Genomic DNA, 14306 nt, shown 5'->3' on the forward strand with positions numbered 1-14306 from the left:
GTCCTCCTTCCGGAATTGTTCAAACCCATCTCAATGACTGAGATGTTTTCCCTATCTCTTAGTATTGCACGTTGTACCAATGTTCTTCGAAAGAAACCCAACACCAAGTACGTCCAGCGAGGGCGCTTACCATCTGGATGAGGATCGTGAGTTTGCGGAGCCCATTGCCGTATGTGGTATTGGGCTCAAGCTTCCTCAGGATGCCGTTTCGGAGGATGGCTTCTGGAAGATGCTCATGGAACGCCGCAGTGCACGCACTGAGTTTCCCCGGGATCGAATGAATATCAGCGCCTTCTATCATCCTACGCGACGTAATGAGCTCGGCACGCGTGGCGCACATTTCCTACAAGAAGACCTAAGTCGCTTCGATGCTGACTTCTTTTCAATTACCCCATCCGAGGCAGCGGCCATGGATCCCATGCAGCGATTGCTCCTTGAGACCACAGTGGAGGCTCTGGACACGGCTGGAATTCGGATAGAAGACCTACATGGATCTCGGACATCAGTTCATACTGGCTGCTTCTCCAATGACTATCTCCATCAATTGCTCAAAGACCCTCAACGACTACCGCCCTACGCAGCTGTCGGCGCCTCTCCGTCCATGCTGGCCAACCGAATCAGTTGGTTCTTCAATCTGCGTGGACCGTCCTTTAATATAGATTCGGCTTGCTCCAGTAGTGCTCTGGCTATTGACTGTGCTTGCCGCCTCCTTCTCAGTGGCCAAACTGATATGGGTCTTGCCGCCGGGTGCAACCTGCTCCTCGACCCGGACTACAGCATCATTCTCAGCAATAACCACATGCTGTCGCCCGATGGCCGCTCCTACACCTTCGATTCTCGTGCCAACGGCTACTCACGTGGAGAAGGTGTTGCTGTTCTTGTGCTCAAACGCCTCTCTGACGCCCTTCGTGACAATGATACCGTTCGCGCGGTCATCCGTGCCACGGCCAGCAATCAAGACGGCCGCACTCCCGGCATCACACAGCCTGCAAGTGAGGCCCAATCTCAGCTCATTCGAGAGACCTATGCCCAAGCGGGACTTTCTCTACATCATACTCGGTTTTTCGAGGCCCATGGCACCGGCACGCCCATTGGCGATCCAGCCGAGGTATCCGCTATTGCTGACTGCTTTCGCAACCACCGTACGGCAGATAGTCCGCTATACCTGGGTGCGGTTAAAACCAATATCGGACACCTGGAAGGTGCAAGTGGGATAGCCGGTGTTATCAAGGCTATTCTGGCCGTGGAGCGCGGCATCATCCCGCCCAACACCAACTTCGAGCGACTGCATCCACAATTGGAACCCTATGATTCTTGTTTGGCTGTACCCCCGGCGCAGGGCATCATGTGGCCTCCAGCTGAGATCCGACGCGCCTCAATAAACTCCTTTGGGTTTGGAGGCAGTAATTGCCACATTGTCATCGATGATGCAGCAAGCTATCTTCAACGACACCAGCTACAGGGGAATCATCGGACTGTGCCGGACGATGATCGCAGCCTCGAGCAGTTCATGCGTCGGCCACAACACATGCGATGCAATGGGGATCTATTACCGCAACAAGAAGGCATGACTGAGATTCCACGATTACTTGTCTGGTCTGCGGCAAGTGAGAAATCCCTCAAGTCGCTTGTGAGCCGCTGGGCGGAAACAATCTCTGGCGGAGAGTATCAACGCGAGCCGTCTTGGACAGCACATGCCGCCTACACGCTTGACTCACGCCGTAGCATCTTCCCTTGGAAAACTTATGCAGTGGCATCCTCTTCCGCCGGCTGGGAGCAGCTGAACGAGCGTGCCTCGGCGCCGAAGCTCACCGGCCCGACGCCCCCTCGATTGGCGTTTATCTTCACCGGCCAGGGAGCACAATGGTATGCAATGGGCCGGGAATTGCTGCATTACCCTGCATTTTGCCGTGTCCTAATGGAGGCCGATACTCTGTTTCGCCAGCTAGGTTGTCCTTGGTCCGCAAGAGGTAAGTCGGAGGCAAACCTACTAAGTGTACAACGCTCGTTGCATGCTCATAGCTGACTTGTGCACTTCACTTCAGAGGAGTTCTTGAAAAGCGAGTTCACATCTCAAATTAGCGAGCCACATATTTCCCAAGCCCTGACGGCTACGTTGCAGATAGCCTTAGTGGATCTTCTAGACTCCTTTCAGGTGCGGCCTTTGGCCGTCGTGGGCCATTCGATGGGTGAAATTGCTGCGGCGTAGGAAAGAACCTTCTGATTTGTTCTTCAGGTTGCTAACTTCCCTTAGGTACTGTGCGGGTTTAATATCTCGTAGCTCAGCTTTGCGCATCGCGTACTACCGTGGCTACTTCGTGGCCTCTATGATCGAGCAAGACCCCAACAAAGGCGCCATGTTGGCGGTTGGGCTGTCTGCAGCCCAAGCCCAGTCATATATAGCTCAGTTACCCGAGCCTGAGAAAGTGGTCGTTGCATGCATTAACAGTCCCTCAAACACGACTATCTCTGGCGAGGAAAGCCAGATCAAGTATCTGGACCAGATGCTAAAAGATGCAGGCATCTTTTCGCGTCGCCTCAAAGTTGCTGCGGCATATCATTCCCCTCAAATACAACAGATCGCCGACGACTGCCGGCGTCACTTCGCAAATATCGAAGAGGGTCATCACTATCATACTTCACACTCAACGATTCCCATGATATCTACTGTAACTGGAGAGCTCCTAGACGGTGAGCGCGCCCGCAATGCCAGATACTGGGTGGACAATTTAATATCGCCCGTGTTGTTTGCTCCGGCCATTCAACGTCTGTGTCACGATTCCCCGCGTTGCCTCCGGAAGAAGATCGACGGAAGCCATCGGAAAGCTATAGTAGTCGATCATCTGATTGAGGTTGGCCCTCATGCCGCATTGCGACTGCCCATCTTCGAAACATTGGCCGCGCTAAATGACAGTCAAAAAGACCGTTGCACCTACCTATCGACGCTCGTGCGGGGCCAGCCAGCCTCCACCTCCCTGCTGTCTGTTCTCGGTCAGCTCTACTGCGCGGGGACTTCGCTTGATTTGCGTGCAGTTAACGACCCAGATCGCTGCCATGAAGTTCTCATAGACGCACCTACTTACCCCTTCGATCATTCCGAGTCCTACTGGGCAGAGAGCGCACTCAGTCAGAACTACCGGCTGCGGCCGCATGGCCGCTTAGCGCTGTTGGGAAGCCCAATCCTGACATGGAACCCCCTGGCACCCGAATGGCGGAACTGTGTGCAAGCTGTAGACATGCCATGGATCCGGGACCATCGGATCAATCGTCGCGTCATCTATCCAGCCGCTGCCATGATGGTCATGGCCTTGCAAGCCACCCGTCAAATGGTAGAAACCTCAGGTCGTGCCATTGAAGCCTATGTCCTGCGCTGTGTGCGCTTTCATCGGCCCATTGCGCTAGAAGGAGGATCTGAACAGACGGGCAGCAGTGGCTCGGATGTGCTCGAGACTCGACTCTGCTTGAACAATGCCTCACTGCCTCCTGAAGCGGATGGGGTATCACGGTGGAACTTTGTCGTGTACTCGATGACGAAAGAAAGCTCCTGGCAAATGAGTTGCCAAGGGGTTGTCGAGGTACATCTAAGTCAGCAGACAGACCAGAAAGGAGAGGAAGGAGAGGAGGCAGAGGTGAAGCACTATCAATCCCAATGGGACAAGCGAGTCACGGAGTGTACCATCCAAGTCCCAGCCTCAAAGTTCTACGACCACCTTAAAAAGCATGGCTTCCACTATGGCCCCTCAACGCAAGGCATGAAGACCATCCAGACTGATGGAGTTGGCACCGCTTTGGCGACACTCAATCTAGCACAGCCATGCCTATCATCTCCAGAGATGGACGAGTACCCCTTCCACCCGGCATCACTCGATGCATTCCTGCAACTTAGTTTGGTGGCTCAGAACCGAGGAACTATGAAAGGAATGCCAACGCAGGTGATCTCGGCTATTGATCGGTTATGGATCACTGGGAAGGGATGGACCGATATGGTTGCCAGAGGTCAGGACGTCGTCTCCGCAGCCATGCAGATTGAAGTTGACGGTCCCCGAAACAAGTCTTATAATGGATATGTTCTATCCCAAAAAGCGGACGGCCAAAGTCCTCAATTAATCCTAGATCGACTCGAGACGACGGCAGTGTCTTCCATAGACAGCGAGGTCATTGGCAATTTCCAAACTGCAGTTTCTCCGTCCAACGACCATGGAGATGATGGCAAGTCATGGTACACAGTGAAGACGGACCTGGCGATGTCAGCTAGCACGCCAGGAAATATATTACAGTACCTGGAAGACCAGTGCGGCGTTGACCCTCCTGGTCCGAGAGAGTTCTTCCGCAATGTGCGCCAATACCTGACACTTCAAATGCAGAAGATTTGCGACACCCTAAACCCATCCAAAATCCCTGCCAAGCCGCATCTACAGCGATACGTCGCCTGGATGAAATGGCAATTAGCCCAACAAGGTCACTTGACGGCACGGGGTATCATGAACGCAGAGGAAGAGGCGAGTTTGCACCGCCAGATTGCGGCTCAAGGCCGTCTGGGAAACTTCTACCTGACCGTGGCCGACCACGCCCTTGGGGTCCTTCATGGAGAAGTTGATGTTGTACAGCTGCTATTTGAGAGCAACCTAGTCAATGACTTCTATCAGGCCTATGAGTCCTCTGTCTCGATCTATTTGAAAAAGGTCGAACGCTATGTCGCCACAATGGCTTTCAATCGCCCTGACATGGATATCCTGGAGGTCGGCGCCGGCACGGGCTCCTTCACTGACCATGTGCTAAATGGGATCTGCTTGTCGGGGACAAGTTTGAGATCTTACCAGTACACTGATATCTCCCCAGCTTTTTTTGACCGGGCCCAGCAGCGACTTGCATCCCATCCTCATGGCCGCCGCATTGTGTTCCAAATTCTGGATGCAGAACAGGATCCCCTTGAGCAGGGTTTCACGGAGAACATGTACGATCTTATCGTGGCCTCTAATGCGCTACATGTTACCAGAAACCTGGAGAAAACCTTGACAGCCCTCCGCCGTCTACTTCGACCGGGTGGTCAACTCATACTGCACGAAGTGACCCGTCCAGATAATATTGAAGTAGGATTCTCGTTCGGCTTGCTGCCAGGCTGGTGGCCGGATGCGACAGATGATCGTCCGATGAGTCCGGTCGTCAACGAAGCCAGATGGGACCAGATCATGCGGGCTAGTGGATTTGTCGGCGCGGAAATAGTTCTTCGTGACTATGCAGACAAAGAAAGCCACCTGATGAGCGTGATAGTTGCCACTGCTGGAGAGACGCAGAAGCAGACTGAAATTCTGTCTTCGTCTCCCTCTCCTTCATCCCACGTTGACATTGTATTAGTCGTTGAGCCTTCCTCCCCGCTGCAGAGCGACTTGGCCAACCGCTTGATGGACGTTCTCGCTGCAGAGGAATCGGCGTACCGTCCCCGTGTCGTGATGTACCCGCAGACAACTCCCCCAGGATCGGTGATTATTAGTCTACTTGACCTGGACAACATATCGTCAATCTTGGGACGACTTCACGGCGAAGAAAACTTTGAGCGTCTGAAGGCCCTGCTCCTCGGGGCACGAAAGGTACTTTGGTTGACCGGTGATGATGAGCGCCATCCGAGTTTCGGCATGATAGATGGCTTTGCTCAGGTGTTTCGCATTGAGAATCCACAGATTCCCTTGCAGATATTGCACATGGATGCAGCCTCAATGGCGTCGTCTGAAGGTCTCAAGTCTTTAGAGGCGACGCTGAAAGTCGCCCTAACTCAGCTGATGATGACTAGGCCATCCCCCAATTGCCGGGATGACTACAGTATCAAAGGCAACCAGGTATATGTTCGTCGAATTCAGGATGACCTTCCATTGAAGCGTGATATTAAAGAGAATTTGAACGGCTCCCAGACAACATCTGAGCGCCTAGGGGATATTCGGCCGTTTGCGGTACGTTGGCCACAGGAGCTTACTTCTGGTGGCAATGCTGAAATTGCATGTCCCCCTCAAGTTGATGTGGAATGTGCAAAACTATCTCAGGCTCTTGGGCCGGACGAGGTGGAAATCGCAGTTCATGCCGTGCGACTTGATGATCAACTTGGCCGGATCCGACAATGCGCGGGACGCATTGTCCAGGTTGGTCGCAATAGTCCGTTCTTGGTCGGTGACAGGGTCTGCGGTGTCTACTATAGCAGCAGTATCAGCAATGCCGATGATGACGACGATACTCTGACCTCCACTGTTCGCACGCACAAATCTCTGGTGGCTCGCATTGACAGCTCGTTGAGCTTTAATGAGGCAGCTGTTCTACCACAAAGGTATCTCGCCGCGGAGTATATTGTCGGCTTGATGTCATCGTTTGCCGGGAGTTCTCCAGCAGTCATTATTCATGGAGCCCACACGGGCATTGCCAGAGTGGTGGTAGATCTGATGGCGGGTCGATTCTCTAGGCTTTTGCTTACTGTTCCTTCTGACTCGAACTGTGAGACAGATGAAATCTGGGAACAGGCAAAGAATGACGAGTCCGTGTCTGTGTCCACGTATGCCTCGTTTCTAAGGAAACTCCGGTTTCCTGGCCCTGGAGATGGTGCAGATATTGTGCTGGACTTTGTCGACTCGGATCTCTTAGATCTAGCCGACCAGGTAGCACCCTTTGGAGCAGTCATTCGTGTTCTCGACGGCGATTCTTGCTTTGCATTTTCTAATCCTCAGAAGCTGTGCATACCAACCAACATGTCCTTGCATACTGTCGACGTGGCCCAGCTCTTGCATCGTCAACGTCCGCGGCTGCGGATGCCATCTGCCGTGGTGGCGCCGACAGCAATCCGAACGGCAAAGACTACGTCTGACTCGGTCAAGCTCTCCACCCTGCTGAACCAGTCTTCGAGAGATACGAGAAGGAAACAAATTACGATCGAATTTGATGAGGACGATGTTGTTCCGGTAAGTAATGCCTCTTTAATACCTCATTCACTTTTCTGTCAAGTACGAGCTTAATTCGTGATATTCTAGATTCGCAAACCTCGTCAGCCTGCTTATTCATTCGACCCAAATGCAACATACCTCCTTGCTGGGGGTTTGGGAGACCTGGGCAGATGCGTAGCCCAATGGATGGTGCGACGCGGTGCGCGATATCTGATTCTCCTATCACGCTCCGGGCCGCGAAATGAAGCAGCCCTAAGAATGATTGAAGAGCTAGAAGCCAGAGGCACCACAGTCTATGCACCAGCCTGCGACATCATAGATATGACAGTGCTACAGCGTGTACTGGATGAGTGCAAACAGACGATGCCCCCAATCAAGGGATGCATCCAGATGACAGGAGTGTTGCGAGACGTGATGTACGACCGCATGACCTTCGCGGACTGGCAATCTTCCGTCCAACCCAAAGCTTCCGGTTCCTGGAACTTGCACACTCTTCTACCTCGCGGCCTTGACTTCTTCATCCTCGCTGCCTCCCTGACTGGACTAATGGGCCAGGCTACCCAGATCAACTACGCAGCTGGCAACTCCTACCAGGACGCGCTGGCACGTTACCGTCTCTCGCAGGGCGAGCAAGCAGTATCTCTAGACCTAGGCGTCCTGGAGACCAAAGGACTCCTCACGGACGCTTCAGGACTCTTTGATCGGTTTCTCTCCACTAAATTCCACTACATGCTCCGGGAACCCGATATTCTGGCCATGTTCGAGCATTTCTGCAATCCCACTCTTCCCATTGAGGAACTGCCCGCTCAGGTCGCCACGGGGTTCATGCGTCCCTCGCTGCATAAGCAGCTGAACATGCAACTCCCCGTCACATTAGATCAGCCATTCTGGAAGCAGATATTTGTTTCCACAAACGCAGATGATGACTTCGACAAGCAACAACCTCGCGATAGCAACAGCACCTCCTCTAATAACCAACCGGAAAATCACCTCGACCTGCACAGCGCGCTATCCGCTGTCGCCACCGGGACAAATGATACTGTCAAGTCCACCACCACGGAAGTCCTGACCACCATCGCCACGGAGGCCCTGGCCGAGCGGTTCTGTCAGATGGTTCTGATGCCTCGGGCAAAGTTGAACGTAGAAGAGCCGTTTCATCGGGCCGGAGCTGATTCCTTAACGGCGGTAGATCTACGAAACTGGGTTCTGAAAGAGGCCGGGGTCGATTTGCCTGTCTTCGATATCTTGGGAGAACTACCGGTTTGTGCGTTGGGGAGGATGGTTGCGCGAGAATGGGCAGTGGTTCATATAAATTGAAGGTTTTATGATGAGGTGAATACATGAACTAAAAAGCGTTACGTCTTTGGCAACGCCAGTCCATCATCATCTTCTCTCTACCTCGAACAAGGTACATCCAAAATCCTTCTCAAATATCGCAAACAAACTTCAAAAGAAACGGTCCTGCAAATCAGGACAACAACTAACACATTAAAAGACACAGAAAAACCCACAACCCAACAACAACTCTCTACTCATCAACCCTCCCATCCTCCTCACCAACCACACCCCCATCCGGAACCTCCTCATTCGCCAAATTCGACAGCAAGCAAACATACATATATCCGCCTACGACATGAGCCAACTCCGCCACCTTCTCCCTGCCCAGGGCAGCCACTGCAGTCTTGAAATCCTCCGTGGAGATGGGGCCCCTCGACCGCGCCATTGCCAATGCTGCCATATAGGCAGCCTGCTCAGCGTCAGATAACCCGGCAGGAGGCTGCTGGTGTTGTCCCTGCAGCGCCTGGGCGATCTGCTCCTGGGAGAACCCTGCAGCGCGGGCACTGTGCGAATGGGCGTACTGGACATAGGGCGCCCTGTGTTCAGCTAAAGTAGCGAGGATGGCGAGCTCCTTCTCGCGCGCTGTGACGTGGGGTTGAGACCCGATGGAGTAGGCGAAGGAGAACCAGGGCTTGATTATGGAGGGAGTGTAGCTGGTTTAGGTGGTTAGTTTGATGGGGGTTTGTGGTCGAGAGAGGTCAAAAGAGAGGATGTGTACGTACTACAGAGGAGAGTAAGGGCCCAGAATGACACCCGAGGAACCCTGCCATTGTACTTCGGGAGGCAGATGAGAGAAGATGCGGCGAGCACTGGGCTCGACCAGGCTCTGCTCGGCGGTCTGTTGATCTGGAGGAATGACAGGGAAGCGAGACATTGTCGTGGGGTCTTGGGGGTCAGTATGAAAGTCAACGTAGAAGAAAGAACTGGTAGTAGTAAAGAGATTGAGGGAAATAGAGATGATGGAGACCTCGATTCCAGCAGGTGTCCTGGGCCCTCTTTATATAGCATTGGGCGGAGCAAGACCATCAGCCCCCAACTAGGGTTACTGATAGTAGTACTACATGAATTGGCCGATTGGTTGCAACTCACTGATGCAAGTCCGTTAGTGCTGCCATAAGATGCAAGTCGACATGAATAGATGGAGGTTGAGGAGGGGGCGAAGCAGTAGTAGTAAGAGAACTGATCCTCTTTCCGGTGGTATAAGAACCCTAACATCCCCCTTCTCACCTCCTCGTCCTCCTCCATCTTCTTTTATCCTCCCCCACTCCCTCCTACTATCTATAGTACTCAGCTCTTCCTATCATACCCATTATGGCGTCCCCATCTCCTCTGAAGATAGTTATCGTAAAAGAACCCCCTCCCTCTTATATCCCTAAGTCAAACCACTAACCAATCACCCAGGTCGGCGGCTCCCTCTCAGCTCTAATGCAAGCCATAACCCTCCACCAACAAGGCCACACCATCCAAATTCTCGAACAAAGTCCCACTCCCACCCCGCCTTCCCACATGGCCGGCGTCAGCATCGGTCCCGACGTCCTAGCTTTCCTCTCACGCTACGACCGCGTCTCCCACATTCCGCTAGGAATCCCAGCCACTCAGCTCCAAAGCGTAGACCACGCAGGCCAACCGCAGCCCTTCCTTCGCATCCAGCGAACCATGACCTCCTGGGATGCATTGTATTTCCGCCTTCGTGCCAACTACGACGGTCTAGCCAGCGACTACATCCCTAACCCTCCAGACCCCCTCCCTACCTTCCCAGATGAATTCCCAAGTGAGGCACGATCCCGCGCACGATACGACTATGGCCAGCGAGTCATCGACATATCCGAGATTCCATCAACAGGACAGCTAGCTATCGTCACAGAGAGTACCAGCAGCAGCAGCAGCAATAGCACAAAAACGACAACAACAACAACAACAACAACAACAACAACAACAACACACACAGCAGATCTAGTCCTCGGCGCCGACGGGCCCCGCTCCATCGTCCGCCAACTCTTCCTACCCCAATCTCCTCAATCTGCCACCACCAACATTGAAAACCACCGCAAATACGCCGGCTACCTCGCCTGGCGGGGCATCATCCACGAAAGCCAAGTGCCACCCACAACCCTCTCCCTCTTCTCATCCAACATGACCTACAACATCCGGAAACACCCCACCCACGGCTCCCACATCATCGTCTACCACATCCCCGGACCCAACGGCTCCATCGTCCCGGGAACCCGCTACCTCAATCTCTGCTGGTACCAGAACGTCGCCGCGGAGGACCTCCCCACACTCATGACCGACATGCACGGCGTGCGCCATCACACCACCGTGCCACGGGGCCTAGTGCCAGCGCGGATCTGGGACTCGCAACGGGCGCTAGCGAAAAACGTGTTGGATTTCCCAGAGCCGTATATGGAACTTCTGAGGATGATTGACGCGCCGTTTCTCCATTTGATTACGGATTACCCGCCGGCGGAGAAGACGAGGTTTTTGGATGGTAGGGTGAGATTGGTGGGTGATGCGGCGGTGTTTTTGAGACCGCATATTGCGTTTAGTACGAATCAGGCGGCGATGCATGCGCGGTGGATGGGGGAGTTGGTGGGGAGGGACGGGGTGGGTGGTGGTGCTGCTGCGGAGGAAGAGTGGGAGTATAGGGTTGCTAGGGCGGGAGAGTTGCATTGGGCGAGGAGTGTTTGGTTTGGTGAGTACTTTCAGAATCCGTCGCTGTTGAGTGCGGTCTGGCATGATGCGGTTAGGTATTGGTTGTTGGCGGCGAAGTACTGGGTTAGGTATTGGTGTGGGTGGGTGGATCGGCCGGTTGTTTGAAGTCATATACCATCTAGTTGTAGGGATTTAGATTAGAGGGAGAGGGTGCTTTGGTTGTGTCGTTGGATAACTGCAGCAGGTGGAATTAGTCTAGTATACGGTGTATAACAGGTATCACAGTTAGCAGCCTACATCTCGTGCCAATACGTACTTCAGGAACACCACTGCTACAGCCCTACTTCAAATCACTATCCGAGATTATCACGGTAGAGATTCATTGCGTCGTATTCATGCTAGTCTTGCTGAAATGGCAACACAGGGCCGGGGTTAACCTCCCCCAGCTGTGTTCTATAGTCATTCATGGAACATAATAAAAGATTTCGCCCAAGCACCTCTTCACTCTTACTCGCTGCTTATTTCACCGGGAACTTAATGCCCGAGGATGTAACCTGTTGCTCGCTGTACGTCATGGCTGGAGCAAAGGGCTGAACCCATTCCTTGATAACAGTCAGGAATGTGTCACGGACAGCCTCGACGGCTTGGTCTTGCGATGCTCCGCTACTTTCAATATAGACTAGAATCAAGATTAGCATTGCGCAATGGCTCTGTATGATTTTCGACGTACTTTTGACTTTGGGTTCTGTGCCCGATGCACGAATGGTGAATCTGACTTCCCGATCCAGCCATAGTGTCAGCATCTGGGTGCTCTTATCAACCGGAAGTGTGGGCGTGTGGTTCTCGGTTCCCGAGTCGTAACCCTCCGTCAGGTCTCGCCATCGCTGGATGTTGAAGGAGCCAAAGGACTTTCCGGCGCCGAACTGTCCAGATCTGATCTTTCGGAATAAGTCCATGGTGAGCTCTGGGTCCGTCGATCGGACGTAGGTGTTGAGAGTCTCGTGGTGCCCGTGTTCCTTAAAGAGTTGCTGAAGCTTCGTATATGGGGTGAGTCCTTGAGCATTCCATTTGGCTTGGGCTAGCAAGAACACCATAGCGGCGGAAATACCGTCCTTGTCGTAGCACACCTCCGGAAACATGTATCCAAGCGCTTCTTCAAAGGCGAATGGAACATAGTAGCCGAGTTCTTCGAGTCTTCGCGCGATGTTGCCCATCCACTTGAAACCGGTCAATGCTTCCTCGTAATGCATCCCCTTTGCCTTTGCCATTTTCTCCAACATGCACGTCGAGACGGTCGAGTTCAGCACGGCAATTCGTGTGTCGCTGTCGATAGTCTCCAAGGAATCAAACAAGTGCGATGCAAGCAGTACTCCCAAATGGTTTCCGGTGAAAGTGAACCACGATCCACTGCAGTTGGTTAGTGGGGTCCTTTATTGAAAGGCAGCGGATACATACTTGACCTTCTCAGCAGCCGCAAAGCGGTCTGCATCCGGATCATGTGCGATAATCAGTTCTCTGCCCTCCCGATCCGCGGTGCGCATTGCGAGATCCAAAGCTCCAACCTCTTCGGGATTGGGAAAAGCTACCGTGGGAAAATCGGGGTTCGGTTCTTCTTGTTCTGGGACGACAGTGAAATCTTTGATACCAACGGAACGGCACAAGCTGGGGAATACCAGGCCTCCTACGCCATGCAGAGGAGTGTACACAAATGGCTGTGGCTGCTTCCATTCCCGCACTGTGTATGTCTGCAAAGGGGTGAGCCCGTGTTACCAAAGCACAATGCATCTAGACTCACAGCGTATTGCCATACTGCTGTGTTGTAGTGTGGCAGGAGATTGTCGTACGCCTTGGGGCGCAAATATTCACCGGGCTGCAAATCTTTCCAAGCGTTGGGCCAGGGTGTCAAATTCTCCTCGATAGATCGAGCTATCTCCACATCCATGGGGGTATTGATCTGGGCGCCATTTTTGAAATAGCTGGAGCATGTTAGTGATAATCAAAACAGGCTGGATGAGCGCAACCAGACACTTTGTAACCTGTTCACCACGTCCGTCAGTGATACGGTCCGGCTGTCGAGGAGCAAGCCATGGCAACCTACCATTATCTTGTGCTGGATTCTAGGGCAGGATTAGCCACATGATCTCTGAATAGACAGACAGGGATGCCTTACATGGCTTGCCGTAACCATGATGCCTGCAGCAGCATGCAGTTGGGTTACACCGAAAGGCACCGTCGGCGTAACAGAAGGTTCGGAGTAGAACCAGACCGGGATCCTCTGTGCGATGAAAGCATTTGCGGCCAGAGCGGCGAACTTGGCGGAATTGTAGCGGGCATCATGGCCAATGACGACGCCATAGGAGGCAATATCACCATGGTGCTTCTTCAAGTACATCGCCAGACCCTGCGATGCCTGAATAACAGTCAAAGAGTTCATGCAAGAGAAGCCCGCTGCCATGCGACCCCGGAGACCAGCGGTGCCAAATTGGATTCCTGCAGTTTATGCGGATTAGACATGACAGGCAGGGGAGCGTAAAGAGCCTAAATTCGGTACGAGAAGATCAGATGAAGCATGTCTCGAGCCCACACGTACTCTTTTGCAGGCGCTGCTGCAACTCCGCCAGCTCTCCTGCATCGCGCAACCGCTCAATTTCCCCGCGAGTAGAGGCATCCTAATAGGGTTGGACATTAGCGGTGAGACTTGTGGAAGGTTGATGAGGAAAGCGCATGAATAAGAGTATTGAGCAACAGCAACACCTTCACCACCACCATTACTATGGGGAGGGGGAGTTAAAGGTTAAAGCCGGGCTGGGCGGATCGGAATCTGACAAATGTAGGGGACTTACTTGGTCCCACTCAAGCCATTTTTGGATCAGCGGAGAGAGGGAATCCTGTCAGAAAGAACCAAGCGGACCGAGTCAGAACATCCACACTACTTTTCTGCCCCTATCGATTTAGATAGAGGAGTGGTGTAGCCGCGCACACCGGGAGTTGACTATACCTCTCCTGGGTTGGCGGCCATGTTGGATCATACGACGCTGACAACTGAACTGGGGGAAGAGGACGGATGGTGGAGGGGGGCGGAGGGAGGGACTCGCGGATCAGAGCTTGGGTTTTGGGGGGGTAAGGAGGAGAAGGGGAGGAGAGGAAGAGTCTGGGGAGGGAAGTGCAAAAGAGGCGGTGGGAAGGGAATTAAAGAAGGGGAAGAAATGAAACTAAGAATAAAATAAAGGCAAGAAAGCAAGCTGGAGATTGAAGCTAGGAAGTAATAATAATAAGTCAGTGATGATGGTGGTGGTGGTGATGATGATGATGATGGAACGGGGAATGAATGGGCGAGACGGAGACAGAAATGTGGGTGGAATGACACTCGCTGGATCGGGTGACGATCGCCGGCAC

At 53.1% G+C, this 14306-nt stretch overlaps 4 protein-coding genes across 4 annotated transcripts; 2 read left to right on the plus strand and 2 right to left on the minus strand.

Moving 5' to 3' along the window:
- Window positions 1-79: 79 nt before the first annotated feature.
- Window positions 80-8431, plus strand: BO88DRAFT_434698 (polyketide synthase; the record flags this gene model as incomplete). The annotated part of the gene is made up of 6 exons (XM_025709489.1): window positions 80-1970; window positions 2046-2205; window positions 2255-4334; window positions 4365-6938; window positions 7008-8328; window positions 8416-8431. The coding sequence occupies 5 exons, from the start codon at window positions 80-82 to the stop codon at window positions 8235-8237; spliced, it is 7935 nt and encodes a 2644-aa protein (XP_025563576.1). The 3' UTR covers window positions 8238-8328; window positions 8416-8431.
- A 17-nt stretch (window positions 8432-8448) lies between these two features.
- BO88DRAFT_386656 (carboxymuconolactone decarboxylase family protein) lies at window positions 8449-9299 on the minus strand (the record flags this gene model as incomplete). The annotated part of the gene is made up of 2 exons (XM_025704792.1): window positions 8981-9299; window positions 8449-8911 (listed from the first exon to the last, which is right to left on the minus strand). The coding sequence occupies exons 1-2, from the start codon at window positions 9130-9132 to the stop codon at window positions 8449-8451; spliced, it is 615 nt and encodes a 204-aa protein (XP_025563577.1). The 5' UTR covers window positions 9133-9299.
- A 270-nt stretch (window positions 9300-9569) lies between these two features.
- BO88DRAFT_338540 (uncharacterized protein) lies at window positions 9570-10980 on the plus strand (the record flags this gene model as incomplete). Its single annotated transcript, XM_025702983.1, has 3 exons — window positions 9570-9602; window positions 9660-10746; window positions 10805-10980. 3 exons carry the CDS (start codon window positions 9570-9572, stop codon window positions 10978-10980), a joined length of 1296 nt encoding a protein of 431 aa, XP_025563578.1.
- A 448-nt stretch (window positions 10981-11428) lies between these two features.
- BO88DRAFT_338445 (phosphoribomutase PRM15) lies at window positions 11429-13929 on the minus strand (the record flags this gene model as incomplete). The annotated part of the gene is made up of 9 exons (XM_025702979.1): window positions 11429-11589; window positions 11641-12317; window positions 12366-12655; window positions 12706-12886; window positions 13005-13027; window positions 13081-13400; window positions 13501-13579; window positions 13754-13798; window positions 13909-13929. 9 exons carry the CDS (start codon window positions 13927-13929, stop codon window positions 11429-11431), a joined length of 1797 nt encoding a protein of 598 aa, XP_025563579.1.
- Window positions 13930-14306: the final 377 nt, after the last annotated feature.

Source organism: Aspergillus vadensis, assembly GCF_003184925.1.
Source record: "Aspergillus vadensis CBS 113365 unplaced genomic scaffold BO88scaffold_9, whole genome shotgun sequence".
NCBI classification, from domain to species: Eukaryota; Fungi; Ascomycota; class Eurotiomycetes; order Eurotiales; family Aspergillaceae; genus Aspergillus; species Aspergillus vadensis.